General features: G+C 54.8%; 2 protein-coding genes across 2 annotated transcripts; one reads left to right on the top strand and one right to left on the bottom strand.

The window, feature by feature from the left end:
• The first annotated feature begins 1,607 nt into the window (after positions 1 to 1,607).
• Positions 1,608 to 10,221, top strand: UBE2Z (ubiquitin conjugating enzyme E2 Z). The gene is made up of 6 exons (XM_027697090.1): positions 1,608 to 1,680; positions 3,760 to 3,947; positions 5,747 to 5,858; positions 6,399 to 6,511; positions 6,957 to 7,047; positions 8,853 to 10,221. The coding sequence occupies exons 1-6, from the start codon at positions 1,615 to 1,617 to the stop codon at positions 9,021 to 9,023; spliced, it is 741 nt and encodes a 246-aa protein (XP_027552891.1). The 5' UTR covers positions 1,608 to 1,614; the 3' UTR covers positions 9,024 to 10,221.
• Positions 10,222 to 11,328: 1,107 nt separating this feature from the next.
• On the bottom strand, positions 11,329 to 15,354 carry SNF8 (SNF8, ESCRT-II complex subunit). Its single transcript, XM_027697089.1, has 8 exons — positions 15,276 to 15,354; positions 14,461 to 14,511; positions 14,173 to 14,311; positions 13,815 to 13,919; positions 13,132 to 13,204; positions 12,448 to 12,589; positions 12,226 to 12,300; positions 11,329 to 11,583 (listed from the first exon to the last, which is right to left on the bottom strand). The coding sequence occupies exons 1-8, from the start codon at positions 15,327 to 15,329 to the stop codon at positions 11,446 to 11,448; spliced, it is 777 nt and encodes a 258-aa protein (XP_027552890.1). The 5' UTR covers positions 15,330 to 15,354; the 3' UTR covers positions 11,329 to 11,445.
• Positions 15,355 to 15,423: the final 69 nt, after the last annotated feature.

The following is a 15,423-nucleotide window of genomic DNA, read 5'->3' as shown; positions in this document are numbered from 1 at the left end:
TTTCCCTGTGTCCCAGGGCTCTCCTGGTTCTTTCCCTGTGTCCCAGGACTATCCTGAGGACAAGTCACGGCCCCTCCTTGTGTCCCGAGGTTTCCCTGGGAACAGACCTCGGTCCATCCGTGTGTCCCAGGGCTCTCCAGGGCACACACTCCAGTCCCCCCCGTGCCCTGGAATCACAGAATCCCACACGGGTTTGGGTCGGAAGGGACCTTAAAGCCCATCCAGTGCCACCCCCTGGCACGGGCAGGGACACCTTCCACTCTCCCAGGTTGCTCCAACTTGGCCTTGGACCTCCCGGAATTCCTGGCCTGGAATCTCCTCTCCCAGATGTTTGGGTGGGTCTCACCCCTGCCAGCCCGGGGGTCCCTCTGTGCCACCCCCGGGGGTCTCTGTCAGCTGCCCTGGGGGGCTTTGGCAGCAGAGCTCCTGACCCTGCCCTGGGGATCCCCGGCAGCTCCTGGGAGGTGCCCTTACATCTGGGAGGGGAACAGATTTTTCGGTTCCCTGGTGGCCAAGTTAAAATATTCACAGCAAACCTGCCCTTCACCCTCCTCCTTCCTGCCAGTGCCCACCCGAGGGGCTGCCCTGACCCTCCCAGGGATCCCCTGGATCAACCTGTGGATCCCCTTTGCCAGAAGGAGCGGGAAGGTCTGGTGTTGTTGGAAACGCTGGCGCTGATTCAACAAGTCCTTCCTCTTCCCTCAGAGCAGGAATTGCTGCCTGCCAGGCTCTTGCTCATCCTTGTTCTGGAGCTTGGATAATGTCTCCCAAAGATGGCTCCGGATTTTTGGGCAGTTTCCAACCCGGAGCAGGCAGGGAGGGGAGAGGCTTCTCCTGCTGCTCTCACCCTCCTCACCTTGGAACCTCCCCGAGCTCTGGTCCCTTCCCAAACGGGAAGGAAGGTCGAGTGGGAGCTTGTCCTGAAGCTCAGCCCAGCTCTGATTACAGGAGAGAGGTTTTGGGGGATGGAATTCAGCAGTTTGTCTGTCAGCTGCACGGGGTTGTGGGTGATTTGTTGGGTTTTGGTTCATTTTGGGCTGAGTTCTTGGAGAAAGGAGGCTCTTGGGGTCAGGTTGGGGGGTGTGTTGCACCCTGACTGCTCTGGGACCTTCTGCCTGGTCCATTAACCCCAAATGGCTCAGAGTAAAACATTCCCAGAAGTGGTTGAGTCATGGCTTGGGGAAACAAATGAGTGAGCACAGAAAGGGATCCTGTAAATGGTCTGGGTGTGAAGAGGGAAAACCTCAGGAGGGAGAGGTTACCCCTTAAATAACAAACCTCACCTCCCAGGACTTGAAAACAGCTCCCTGAGGGGCATTTCTGGCTGGAGTTTGACGTGCTGGAGGTGATCTGGGGTAAAACACAAGTTAATCAAGGTGTGCTGGTTCACTGAATGCTGCTCCTGAAATGCCTCAACGATTTTTGGGGATAAATGGAAGGAACTCATCCAGAAAACTGTCAGAGCCAAGGGAAAAACATCTGTCTCCTCACAAATTACAAGTTTCCACCTTCAAAGTCTGTCCCTTGGCACCCATGCAGGGATTTGACCCACCGAGGGCTGGTGAACACCAGGGGCACCTTGACTAATTCCTCTTTCCTTTCCCCAGGGATATCATGTCAATTTACAAGGAACCACCCCCAGGAATGTTTGTTGTGCCTGATCCCCACGACATGACCAAGGTGAGAGGTTTGGAGCTGGTTCAGCTCCCTGCTGCTCTGTGTGATGTGTCCATGGCTGCTGGGAGGGTTTCCCAAATGGAATATTCCCTTGGTGTTCTGAGAGGAGTCAGGGTGAGCTTTGCCAAGAGCACAGGGCTCCAGTTTTCCTGGTGGCACTGGGATGGGATGCATTAAAATGGGAGGAGGCTCCCAAGGAGACTGGCTCTGTGCAGAGGTGCCATCCTGGTGGGCTGAGGAGATTCCATGGATAACCCAGCTCTGGTTTGATGGACACTGGGGGTGCTGGTCCAGCTTGTTTCATCCCACTGATGCTTGAAAACAATGAGTGGAACATCCCAAAGAAGGGAGAGCTCTGTGGAAAACCAGTGGCTGGGGGGGGCTTCTCGGAGCAGCTGGAAATCAGGGGGTCCATTGGTGACAGGAAGGGCTGGAGGGTCTGTAATCCACCTCTGGAGCCTGGAAATGGGAACTGCTGGGAGCTGGCAGGGAAATGGGGATTGCTGGGATAGACTCTGGAGCTGCCTGCCAGGGTCCCCCAGGCTCCTCTGGGGACAGGCCTGGCCACAGCCTCCCTCATTCTTCCCCTCCAGGCTCTCAGGGTTTTCCAGAGCTGGAAATTCCTGGAATTCCCAGGGAGCTGGGAGGCAGAAGTTGCTCAAACCTCTTGATCCAGAGTGGTTTTGGTGGTGCTGCCCCTTCTCCAGCCAGTGTTCCCTGGGCTGGGCTCTGAGGGCTGGGAGAGGCTCCTTTGGTTTGCCCTGTCCTGCACTTCTCCCACCCCCTGGAAAACGTGGCATCTCCAAATTCCCCCCCGTGGGAGAATCAGAGCCCCTGGGATTTTGGAGGGAGCACAAAGGGAGTGTCTGGGCCCAGGCAGGTCCCCCCTGGGGCACTTCCCTGCAGGGAGTGCCAGAATGCCCTGGGACACAAAGGTGGGTTTGTAGAACTCCAGCCTCGGGGCCTTGAACTGAAATCCTGGGGAGGGAAGAGGATCATTAACTTGGATCACTGGGGGAGTAAAGCTTCCTTAATAGCCCAAGGGGAATAGATTTCCTGGTATACAATCTGGGATCTTGGAGGGTAATTAGCAGAGGGAAAATAGGGTCTTAATTTCAGATCCTGGCAGAGGAAGTCGAGCGATTGGTTTTAACAAGACCAGATCAGCAGGAGAACAGAGAACTGGGGAATGCTCTGGTTTTGGCAGAAATTCTGAATTATTTTTTTCTTTCTAAAATTAGATTTTTTTTTTTTTCATATTTGAAATATTTCTGGTGGAGGGGTTTTTTTTAAGCCCAGCTTAGCACCTGAGCTGTGGTTCTGTCTGGTTTGAGGTGGAGAGGCCTGGGCTCATCCTCCCAGGGAGGGCAGCAGGGTCAGGGGGGGATTCCACCTTTCTGCTCTGCTCTGGTGAGGCCCCACCTGGAGTTCTGCACCCAGCTCTGGGCTCCCAACACAAGAACCTGTTGGAGCAAGTCCAGAGGATCCCCATGCTGGAGCCCCTCTGCTCTGGAGCCGGGCTGGGAGAGCTGGGGGGGTTCAGTCTGGAGAAGAGAAGGCTCTGGGGAGACCTGAGAGCCCCTTCCAGGGCCTAAAGCAGCTCCAGGAGAGCTGGAGAGGGACTTGGGACAAGGGATGGAGGGACAGGACGAGGGAGAATGGGTTTAAACTGAGAGAGGATTGGTTTAGATGGGATATTGGGAAGGAATTCTCCTCTGTGCGGGTGGGGAGGGGCTGGAATGGGTTTCCCAGAGAAGCTGTGGCTGCCCCTGGATCCCTGGAAGTGTCCAGGGCCAGGTTGGACGGGGCTTGGAGCAACCTGGGCTGGTGGAAGGTGTGGATGGGCCTGATGGAAGGGGATGGAAGTGGTTGGGACACCGTGGAAGGGGTTGGGACAGTGTGGAAATGGTTGGGACAGTGTGGAAATGGTTGGGACCCCGTGGAAGGGGTTGGGACACCATGGAAGTGGTTGGGACATGTGGAAGTGGTTGGGACACCATGGAAGTGGTTGGGCCCCCGTGGCAGCGTTTTGGGCCCCCGTGGCAGCGGACGTGGAGCGCAAGCCGGGCTTTTGTTTTGCAGATTCATGCATTGATCACAGGCCCATTTGACACGCCTTATGAAGGGGGTTTCTTCTTGTTCCTGTTTCGCTGTCCTCCAGATTATCCCATCCACCCACCCCGGGTCAAACTGATGACAACGGGAAATAACACAGTGAGGTTTAACCCCAACTTCTACCGCAATGGGAAAGTCTGCCTGAGTATTCTGGGGTAAGAGGAGACTTGCTGTTTTCCTGGGAATCAGGAGGTGGCTGCGGGCTCTGTTCTGCCTTGTGCCTCCCTCTCTGCCCGTCGTGCCCCGGTCTTGCCCCCAGACCTGTGCTCGGGTGCACCTTTATGCTTCTGTGAAGTCGTGTGCAGAATCAGTCATAAAGCAGCACAAATCCCTCTCCTGAAATAAGGGTTTAACTTGCCTTTGAAAGCATCTGAGAACAGAGAGAGTGAAGCACAAAATTCAGTGGATTCTGCTGCTTTTTCTCCTGCTTCCCCTTGCAAACCCTCAGACCAAGCACTGCACTTCCTTTGCTTTTGCACTTTCCAGCCTGGTCCTCAATGTTGTTTAAATGTAGGGTTTTTGTGGTTTTGATTTCCTCTCTCCATATGGGCTTAAAAATAAATAAATAAAACAACTTAAAAAAAAAGAAAAAGCTGCTAAGAACTTCCTTGAGAGCCATTTGACTGCTCTGGGCTTCCACCTCCACCGAGGCTGTGGGGCTGAGCTGTGGGTGGGATGAGTTAAAAGCACAGCTCCTGTGCTGCCTGTTCCAACAGGCTCCACTGCTGCAAATCCTTGTTCCTCACCTTGCTGGAGTTTTAAACACGGGAAAGTCCTGGTTGAACGAAGAGTTTCCCAGAGAAACTGTGGCTGCCCCATCCCTGGAAGTGTCCAAGGCCGGGTTGGGTGGAACTTGGAGCAACCTGGGCTGGTGGAAGGTGTCCCTGCCCATGGCAGGGGGTGGAACGAGGTGGAGCTTGAAGGTCTCTTCCCACCCAAGCCATTCCATGAGGAGGGGCAGCAACAGCTGGAATTGCCATGGGAATGTGATCACCCACCAGGAATCTGAGTCCTGGTGTGGCTGTAAAAGTGCCTTTCCTGGGGTGGTTTCAGCAGTGCCAGAAACTGGTCCCAGGAGCTGATAGATCCTGGCAGGGAGATGGATCCTGCTGGGAAACACCTTCCTGAGCCACGAGCTGGATGCCAACACCTGCCAGTGGCCAGGACATGCAGGGCATGGCCCTGTTTGAGGGGCCTGAGTGCCCAGCAGCTCCCACAGCAGCTGCCCTGTGGCTCCTGCAATCGGAGCTGCAGCAGGAAAGGTGAATTATTGAAGAGTGAACAAAGAGCCTGGGCCTGAGCTGGGATGGGAAGCGTGGAGGGAGCTGTGAATAAAAGGATTTAGGAAGAGGATATGTGGGTCAGCACATCCTCCACGAGCTCACAGGGAGGCAGGTCTGGAGCTGGAGCTGGGATATTAAGGGCAAGCAGCAGAACAGCTTTTCCTGCTGATGCTGTTCAGTGCAAAGGGTTTTGCTGCCCCATGTGTGGGACGAGCACCTCGTTCCCCTGAGCTCCTGCTTTTGGGGCAGTGCTTGTGCTGGGGGGCTGCAGGGCTGCAGGAGTGATGGGGCCTGTTTGAGTCTGCAAAATCAGATTTCAGTCCTTAGGAGTTGTTATTCCTGACCTCAGGCAGTGCTGGTGCCTTGGGTTGCTCCAGGCTGCTGAGTGGGGTGACAGCCAGAGCTTCAGAATTCCCTGTGATTCTTGTGTCTGTTAGTGGAGTGAGGTTTGTCAGCCTTGTGGTGCTCATTTAGCTGAGAGAATGAGCTCCTTTGACCCTGAAAACTTTCTCAGTGTCCAGTGCTGTTCTACCTGTGGCAGCTCTTTCTCCTCCTGTGCCTTTCTGTGGGGTCCAGGTGTGGTTTGTGAGCATTGCTGGTGCAGGGCTGGTGCTCCCTGAGCCAGTCCTGCCTGGTTCATTAATTGCTGCTTTTCTGTTTTGCTGCCCCAGCACCTGGACCGGGCCTGCCTGGAGCCCAGCTCAGAGCATCTCCTCAGTCCTCATCTCCATCCAGTCCCTGATGACTGAGAACCCTTATCACAACGAGCCCGGCTTCGAGCAGGTGAGACTTGGAGCTGGAGCTTCCCTCCACACCTCGCTCCTGCTGGCAAATCCCATGCTGGAACTGGGATCAGGAGGAGGTGAGGTGGCTTGGCTCTTTCCCAGCTGGAGCTGGAGGGGGAGTCCAAGCCAGCTGTGAACCAGAGGCTGCTGAGCTCACCTGAGTGTGAGGGAGGGGAAGGACATGGGTTGCTGGGGAGATGGGATGGCTCTTCCTTTCCCTGCTACACCACTCCTGAAATGGCTTCCCTGGGACATATTGTCCTGCAGGAACCAAACTGCTCAGGTTTTCCTGGTCTCCTGGAGGGAGGCAGCTTTCTGTGCCAACTTTTTCACTTCACTTGTCTCCACGCCGTGCGAGTCCAGGGCTCTGGGGGCACATCAGACCCTGCCAGCTCTTCCTGTGCCCTGTAAATCAGCTCAGCAACACCAAACACACAGAGCTGGGGGGGGTTCATGCACCAGTGCAGCTTGGCAGGCCCAGGAGGGAGAGATGAGGAGCCGCTGCAGAGGTTTGGACTCACCTGAGTTGTGTTGGCAGGAGAGGCACCCAGGGGACAGCAAGAACTACAACGAGTGCATTCGGCACGAGACCATCCGGGTGGCAGTGTGTGACATGCTGGAGGGGAAGTGTCCCTGTCCCGAGCCTTTGAGGTATGGAAAAGAGGAATGTGGGTGGGGGGAAGCAGGATAAACTGTTCCTGAGATCCTGGGAGCTGCTGTGCCTGGCCCAGCCAAGGTTTTGCCCCCCTGCAGTGGGTGGCTGGCCCGGGTGGTGCCCAGGAGCTGTGCCAGGACAAAGGCCTGTTACTGAGCACAAAGGCTGCATCCTCTGGCTTGGGTTTGGGAATAAATGGGCCTTGTCCTCTGGGGAAAAAAAATCCTGGAGGGAGGAGGGCCCAGCTGCTGTGGAAACACGTGCAGCATCCCCTCAGCTGCAGGGATCTGCAGTCCCTTGGCTCTGTCCTGCCTGTCTGTGCCCTCTGAGGGGCACACAGGGTGTCCCAGACAACTCCAGGAACTGGAATTAGTGGGATGGAGTGACCCTGGGTGATGTGGCTGTTGTTGTGTTGATTGTTTGTCCTCTCCTTGTGTTCAGGGGTGTGATGGAGAAATCCTTCATGGAATACTACGACTTCTACGAAGGGGTGTGTAAAGAGAGGCTGTACCTCCAGGGACAAACCATGCAGGTGAGTGGCAGCCAGTGCTCCTGGGGACAAGGGGCTGTGGCTGGTGACAGAGCACAGTGTGCAGCACCTGGGACAGGTGCATCTGGGAGATCTGTGCTCCAGCTTTGAACCAACCAGGAAACTGAGACCTGAGGGGCTCCAGTGGGTACAGCTCTGCCTTCCCCAAATTCAGAGGGCACACCCAGAACATTGTCCAGGCTGTCAGATTTCTGAGGGCTGGGCCTGAGACACTCTCCAGGCAGGCAGGTGCTGCTTTCAGCCCTGGCAGTGGCACAGTTTGCTTTCCCATCCAGGTTATCCAGTGCTGGTGGCAGCTGAACTCCAGTGCAGCCTTTTCCTGCTGGGTCACTGGTGGAGTTTCTCTTTTTTCTGAGGCTCCTTTGCTCAGACAGCAGATGAGAACTTCTCTCTGCTACTCCTTGTTCTGTCAGAGGAGGTGGAAAGTGGCTGAAGGAGGACCAGGGACCACACAACAGGCACATCCAGACAGGTGGAATCCAGGAGCTCCTTTCTGCAGGGCAGGAGACTTTACAGACCAGCTTGCCAAGCTGTTTGCACATGAACAGATGTGTCTTCCTCCCTCATCCACCAGCTCTCCTCTGACTCATTGAGAAATCCCACTGCTAAGGAGAGATGGAGGTGGTTGATTTAATGATCTTGTGTCTCCAAACCCTTTTTTTCCCTCTCAGTGCTGTGTAATTCATGAATTGGAAGCACTCCCGAGGCAGCAGAGTTATGTTTGGAGTGAGAAATTCCCCCAAGGAGTGCCTGGGCTCGACTTAGAGCTGCAGGGAGGAGTGAGCTGAAGGTGTGGTGCAGTTTGGTGACACGAGGGTTGTCTGGTGTGGCCCCCTCTGGTTCCTCCTTGCAGGAGCTCAGTGCTCTCCCCAGGCTTTGTGAGGATCACTGAGCTGTGCTCAGATCCCAGAGGGGATGGTGCCAGGCTTGGTTTTCTGCTCACTTGGAAATAGTAGCACAGGAAGCCTGAAAACAAGGTGCTGGAGAGATGATATCATTGTTTTCATTAGGATTTGAAATGAAGTCACCCCAGGCTCAGTATCAGTTGAGTCCTTGCCAGATGTGCTGTTTTGTTAATTCTGGGGCCACATGTTGGCTTGTACCAAAGATTCCCATCAGATAGGACAGCACAAACCCCCCCACCACCTCATCTAACCCTGGCAATGTGGCTTTGACCTGGGATGGGCATCAAAGCAGCAAATGTTAAATAACCTTCAAAGACTTTGTGCCTCTGACTTGGCTCCAGCTCAGCTTGATTTTGGGTGGGAATGGTGATGCCTTTCATTTGTTCGGGGTCTGCAGCACTAACTTGACATGTGGGGAAATCTTTGGCCTCTGGATTTTAGAGACTGGACCAGATCTTTGAGATAATTTCCTTCCCTGAGGCTGGCAGTTGAAATCCACCCCGTGTCTGCTCAGCCTTTCATCTCCTTTGTGGTTTTGCTCGGGTTTGTGACGCTTCCCAAACAGAAAATATCAAAAAAAATACATTAAAATAACCAAAAAATATTAAAACATCATCACCTCTGCCACGACAGGGAGGTGATGGGATGGGATTTGACCCTGAGATGGGATTTGACCCTGAATTCTTGGACTGTTTATACACAGTTATTACACAGCTGGAATAGCCCTTGCCAGAGGGATGCTGGGCTGTGTTAATGGGCTCATCCCTGCTTTTCTTTTAGGATCCTTTTGGTGAAAAGGACAATTTTTATGCACAGTTATTACACCCCTTGCCAGAGGGCTGCTGGGCTGTGTTAATGGGCTCATCCCTGCCTTTCTTTCAGGATCCTTTTGGTGAGAAGCGAGGCCACTTTGACTACCAGTCCCTGCTGGTGCGTCTGCAGGGGATCCGGCAGAAGGTGCAGGAGAAGCACCAGCAGGAGCCCCCGGAGATGGACTCTGAGAGCAGCTCCTCCGAGACAGAGACGGACCCGCAGGGCTGCTCCAAAGCTTAGAGCCCACCCAGCCCTGACAGACTCCAGCACCCACCCACTGCCAGAGCAGGGAGCTCAGGGGATCCCTCCTGCCTCCCTCACTGCTCTGGTGGGAATCGCTGACTGAGGAGATCCACGCTCGACAAAGCCCAGCTCGTGCCAGGCTACTCCTGAAGGTACTTCCTGCGCTAGAAAAGCTGGAGCATGTGGCCTCAGGTTGTTTTTTTTGTTTTTGGAAACACCTACACTGGTTGTTTGAGGCTTTTTTTTTGGTTTTTTTTTTGGTTTTTTTTTCCCCCCTCTCCATTTGATTAAAGAATGAGATCTAGACTGCAAACCCTTGGCAGCTTCTCTGTTCCTAGGCAGTGAGCCCTTCCCCCGTGGAGCTGTGGCTGTGGGAGCACTTCCATGAGTCCAAGGTGTGTCCAGGTGAAGCCTGGGGCAGGTGGAGCCTCTCTGCTCCGTGGAGCCCCGGCTACCTGATGTCTTTCTCCTAGACAGACCAAAGATAAAAGAGCAGTGGTGGAGTTTGGGCTCCTTTCTGAAAGCTTTACTCAAGCCCTGGGTGGCTTTTGAAAGCCCAGGTGCAAAGGGGCAGGTGGGGAGTGGAAGCTGCAGGATCTGTAAGTGGAGTGCAGGATTGGCATTTTTGGGGAAGGGAGGATGAGAAACCCGTTGGTCAGAGATTTGGGGGGAGCACTTACAAACCAGTCTAGTTTGTGTATTATTTTTTGTAAGGTGTTGATTTGAATTTAGCATTCTGGAAGAAGTATTCCATTCGTGTTTCCTCACCTGAAGTTCTCTGCTTTCCACCTCTCCAGTCCGTGTCACATTTTATTTTCCTCCCATCTTCCTCCTGCCACCTCCCTCCCTGCTGCTCCCTTGGTCCATCAGATGGAAATGCTGGAAATGGAATAAGGGGCAACTCCTGGTGGGGTTTTGTGGAGGTGGACGCCTCGTTACGGACAAATTCCTTTGCCAAACTTGGCTGAGTGTTGGAAAACTTTGACACTCGAGTGTCTGTGAGTGTTTCAGAGCAGGTTTTGCCTGTGAGTGAAGGGCCACCCTCGTGGAGAGGTGTCTGCTGGCTGTGCCATTCCCTCCAACGTGTTCAGTGGGTGGAGGTGGGAAACCCACTTTCTCCAGGCGATGGAGCCTGGGGAGGATTGATTGGAGCAGAGTTTTGTTGATAAAGAGCTTATGATCTTTTTTTTTTTTTAATTATAATTATTTGTATGGGAGCTTTGATAGAAAGCTAAGCACGAAGTTGCACATTGTCCTGGGCCCTCTCCCAGTTTCCTTAAACACCTTCCCACCAGTTTGGCCCCGTTGCAGATTCCTGGTGGTGGTGGGAGAACTTCCAGCACCAGCACAGCGAGGCAATGCCCCGTGTGCCACGGGATCATCCCCAGCCTTTGTGATTTATCCCAACTCTCACGGCCCTCAGAGCCCTGCACTCTGCAAAGCTGAGAGGTGGAAACATTTCTGAATTGAGGTGTTGTTTAACAACCGGAGAAATTTGCTTTTTCCCCTTTAGCAAACTCCCCTGGGTCGTGATTCAGACTTCAAACCTTCCCTGGAGGGAAAGCTGAGCTGGGGGTAAAGGCAGTGGGGTTCACCCTGGGGTGAGTTTTGGGTCTCCTGAGAGGTCTGGCAGCACCTCCCACTGTAAATGTCACGTTGTTTGTCCCCCTCAGTCGCTGGTGGGGGGAGCTGTGGCTCTGCTGGGCTCTGACCCGTGTGTGGTGCATGTGGTGTGACCATCACCCATCCAGGGGAAGGAGAAAATGCCTTATTGTGGACACTACTCACCCACCTCGCATGTGGCTGTAAGAGAAGTATTAGTTTTCTAGCTCTGATGTTCTGTCCTGCCATTTCTGAATGTCTCCATTTCCAAGTGACAATCCTCAATGACTGCTCTAGGCAGAGATGTTTTAGCAACAGATTTTTAGACCTAATTGAGTTGAAAATATATGCACAAGAGTCACTCTAAGATACCTTGTTTATATACTATTGTACATAAGATTCTTTTCTTTTTTTTTTCTTTTTTTTTTTTTTGTGCAATAAAGTTTGTTTTGGCAGAATGGAGCCTGTGGTGATTCCTTAGAGGAACAACAACCAACCAACCAACCAACAACTCCTTCCCAGAGCAGAGAGCTACACAAGAGCTTCCCCACTTCTTTAGCCAGAATCCCATTTGCATCCTTTAAGACTCCAGATAATTTTCCTCTTGCTGTGACATTTAGTTTCCAGTAGCAAGTGGCACTTCCACCCCCAGCCAGGGAGCAAATCCAGAGGTAAGCCAGCAGGAACGAATCCCAGACAATTTTCAAGGTAGAGACTTTTTACAAAAAGCTTTTATTTCAAGTCCACTGTCCCTGTGTTTCAGGTGATATGCAAAGAGCCTCCCGAGGATTGTAGACAGGCACAGAACAGGGAGCAGTCAAGGAATTGCCTCCTTGGCTTCCTCTGGAGTGATTTCCTGAGAGTACAGCTCTGTAAAGAGAGCAGGGAGCCAGTACTGAGGTTCTTCTGGTGCCTGCTCATCCAGCCAGGCCATTCCTTCCTTCAGCAAGTGTTCCTGTGCAAACAGAGCAGAAACTGTGAGTGACACTTCCATGGCTCAGGGGCCATTCCCAGGAGAGCCCAACCCCACATTTATCCCAGGGAAGGGAGGGGGCACAACTTGGGCCAGGGTAACTTTTACTCAACTCGACCAGGAGAAACATAGTCCAGACATCTTCCTGTGTCTGTGAGCTCACAACATTCAAACTGACTCCAAAGATTCCAAGAGGGCAGGGTTAGGTGGGATACTGGGAAGGAATTCCTCCCTGTGAGGGTGGGGAGGCCCTGGCACAGGGTGCCCAGGGAAGCTGTGGCTGCCCCTGGATCCCTGGAAGTGTCCAAGGCCAGGCTGGATGGAACCTGGAGCAACCTGGGCTGGTGGAAGGTGTCCCTGCCCATGGATGGGTTTTAAGGTCCCTCCCAACCCAACCCAACCCATGCCATGAAATCAGTGAAGCCACGGGAACATCTGCAGCTTTGGGGATTCTGCTTTCCCCAGTCCGTGTTGGAATTCCCAGTTCCTGCCTTTGGAATTCCAGCAGCTCAGGATCCCTGGGCACCCCTGGTGCTGCATTCCCAGCCCAGTGTGTGCCCCAGGGCTGCAGGAACAGCCCCCCTGGCACTGAGCCCCCCTGGCACACGAGGCCTCCCCACCCACCAGCACTTGCTTGGCTCGTTCCGTCTCCCACTTCAGGCTGGACTTGATCTCACTGACTGTCACAAAGCCCTTTTTCTGGAGATAAAAAAAGAGTTAAAACACTGTCAGCTTCCAGCCAAGACTTAAATCCTTAGTTTAGCAGAGTGGGGACAGTTTTGCCTGCAGGTCTAACCCCAGTTCCCTGCCAGGGAAGCCCCAAGGGGTTTTAAGGCTGGCTGGTACCTCTGCCAGCTGCAGGACAACCGTGTGATCCATGTTCAGCTCCGCTGGCACAGACTGGATCAGGAACGTTCCACCCACAGGGATAATCCCAAAGCCATTCCCCAGGACCTTCAGCTTCTTGATGGCCCGCAGGAGATCGTCCCTGAGGAGCAGAGGTCAGTTAGAGCCCCTGGAACTGCCCCTACACACCTGGAAATGAGGGACACTGAGCTGTCAGAGCTCCTTGGAGCTGCACTTTCAGGTTACCAACAGCTGGAAAAAAGCAATTTAGAAGGAGTTTGGGTATTTGGGCCCCCCTGCAGACCTGAATTAGAGACACAACTGCAGCTCCAGCAGCCTCAAGTGCTAAACTTGAAGATTCAGCCCCAATTAAGTTTTTGAGTTGTGTCCTAAAATCTGCTGCTCTGGTGATGTTTCTCAGTCCCTTCCTCACAGCTGAGGAGGCCACAGCAGCTCCAGCAGCTCCTGGGGCTGGATTTGCAGGGAAATAATTGTCCCCAGCTCAAGGCAACAGTCCTTGAAGCCTGAGGGCTCCCAGAGAAAACCACCTCAGGCAGCAGCAGGGTGCCAAGTCATTAATTGTGAATCACAAGGAAGTCAAATTTGGAGTCCCCAAACCAGTCACCCCCTTTTCTTCCCCAAATCCTGCTTGATCCCCCTTCCCTGTGGCATCCAGACACTCACTGGCTCACATCCTGGGCAAACTTCCCTCTCCCCTTCAGCACCTGCTGGTGAAGTTCTTCCAGTGTTATCAGCCCTGGGAGAGACAACAAGAGGGGACAGGAAAACATCACTCGTGGCAACAAAACTACTGCAGAGAGAGCAGCCAGGGCTCCTTTGTGCTTTGCCAGAGCCCCCCAGTGTCTGTTCATTGTTCCCACTGGGGAGCACTGGGGCAGACAATGACCCAGCCTTGTTCCCAGGCAGCTGCTTCCTCCTCCCACAAAACGTGGGAGTTTCCCTGGCTTTGCTTCAGCCCATCCCTGCTCTCAAATTGCCCTTTTGGAGTGAAAAATACCTACTGTCTTTTAACTAAGCGCTTATATCTGGTATTCCAACCCTCTGGATATTGCTGGGATCCTTCAGAGCCAATCTCAGGCTCCAGGCAGGCTCACACTCCTTCAGGATTGCCCCTGATCCCTGCTCCTTTCCATGCTCCTGAGTTATATTTTAGTTCCTTAGACAGGAGCAGAGCTGGTGATTTCTGGATCAATAAAGTGGTGGAGCCACAACAGGTTGTGGAAACAAACCAAGGACAAAATGATCACCTCAGTGATCAGTGAAATCTGAGAGACACAACCCATTTCCCACAGGGAAAAGTGCTCCTGGCCAGTGGTATCTCCCAGGAAGCAGAGTGGGATCCTCACCTCCATTCCTGTGTTTCAGAGCCAAACAAACTTCAATGATCTGCACTCCCAGCTCGTAGTAAAAGTCTCCAACTCCCAACATCTCCGACCAGAATCCTTTCCCAGCTGGGCAGTGAGAGAGGGAAAAGGGGTTGGAACACTCAGCTCACAAACCTCACTGGGAGGACTTGGATTTTTGTTCTCTCCGCCCGTTTTCTCCCCCCCAAAAGTGCCTCCCACCAACTCCCAAGCCCCAGGGATCAAAGCACCGGCAGTTTTCCTCCAGGACAACTTTCCCCCAGCTCCACCACGAGCTGTTTGGAGTCTCCTGGGGAGAGTGAGCTGGCTCCTGTCCTTCAGCCCAGGGCCTGCTGCTCACATGCCAAGGGATCCACCCCGATGGTGGCACACATGTCCTGGAACTGCACCCGGAACTCGGGGTTCTTCCGGATCTCCTGCTTGTGTTTGCTGGCAAACTCCTCCAGGTTGGTCTTAAACATGTCCAGCTGCTTGGACATCTGGGAGGGAATGGAGGAGAGCACTGAGAACGAGCCAGGAGCAGAGAGCACGGGGGAGAAGATGAGGCACTGGGCATGGAAAATGCCCCGGGCACGGATGGAGAAGGGGACAGGGGGGGACAACCCCAGGGCAGGGGGGGATCTCCCACCTGGGCCAGCTGGTCTTCGGCCAGGACTGTCCCTCGCTCCTTGTACTTGGCCTGCAGAGGGAGAACGGGATGAGGGACACGGTGCTGAGGGTGGGGAGGGAGCTGTTCCCGAGGGATGGAGGAACCAGGAGGACACAGGGCCCAGGGGAGGCTCAGGGCACCCTGCCTGGAGCAGGGATGGGGTGACAGGTGAGGATGGGGGTGGCCCCACACGGGGCTGGGGGGGGCTGGACCCCCTCACATGGCCCCAGTGGAGCCTGGCACAGCCCCCACTCGAGACTGGGGGGGCTGAACCTCCTCCCAGGGCACCAACAGAGCCTGGCAGCTCCTGACCCCCCTCACAGGGCACCAGTGGACCCTGGCAGCTCCCCCTGCCCCCAAATTGGGAGCTCTGGCTGCTCCCGCCATCCCAAACTGGGGGCTCTGGCACCTTCCCCACCCCAGACTGTGGGTGACCCCCCTCACAGGGCACCAATGGACCCTGGCAGCTCCCCCTACCCCAAATTGGGAGCTCTGGCTGCTCCCCCCACCCCAAACTGTGAACCCTGACCCCCCTCCCACGGCACCACTGGACCCTGGCAGTTCCCCCCATCCCAAATTAGGGGCTCTGACAGCTCCCCCCTCCCTGAACCAGGGGCTCCGGCAGCTCCCCCCCCATCCCGGGGTCCCTGACCCCCCTCCCACGGCCCCGCTGTGTCTCGGTGCCTCCTCCCTCCCGCTCCGTGCCTGTCCCGCCGCCCCCGGGCCCGACACCCCCCCGGCCACCCCTGTGCCCCCCGTCCCGTGTTCCCCGTCCCGTGTCCCCCCCCTCTGACCTCGGCGAGTTTCCTCTTGGCGATCGCCCCCGCGCCCACCCCCCGCCGGTGCATGGCGGCCCCGCCGCGCCCGTGACGGCATCGCCCCGCGACGGTGACGTCACACACCCGCGACAGTGACGTCATCGGGGAGGGACCGGGCGGGACA

The sequence above is a fragment of the Neopelma chrysocephalum genome, unplaced genomic scaffold, assembly GCF_003984885.1.
Source record: "Neopelma chrysocephalum unplaced genomic scaffold, ASM398488v2 Primary Assembly neopelma1_118, whole genome shotgun sequence".
NCBI classification, from domain to species: Eukaryota; Metazoa; Chordata; class Aves; order Passeriformes; family Pipridae; genus Neopelma; species Neopelma chrysocephalum.
The sequence above is the reverse complement of the archived record's forward strand: the minus strand, read 5'-3'. Positions and strand labels throughout refer to the sequence as shown.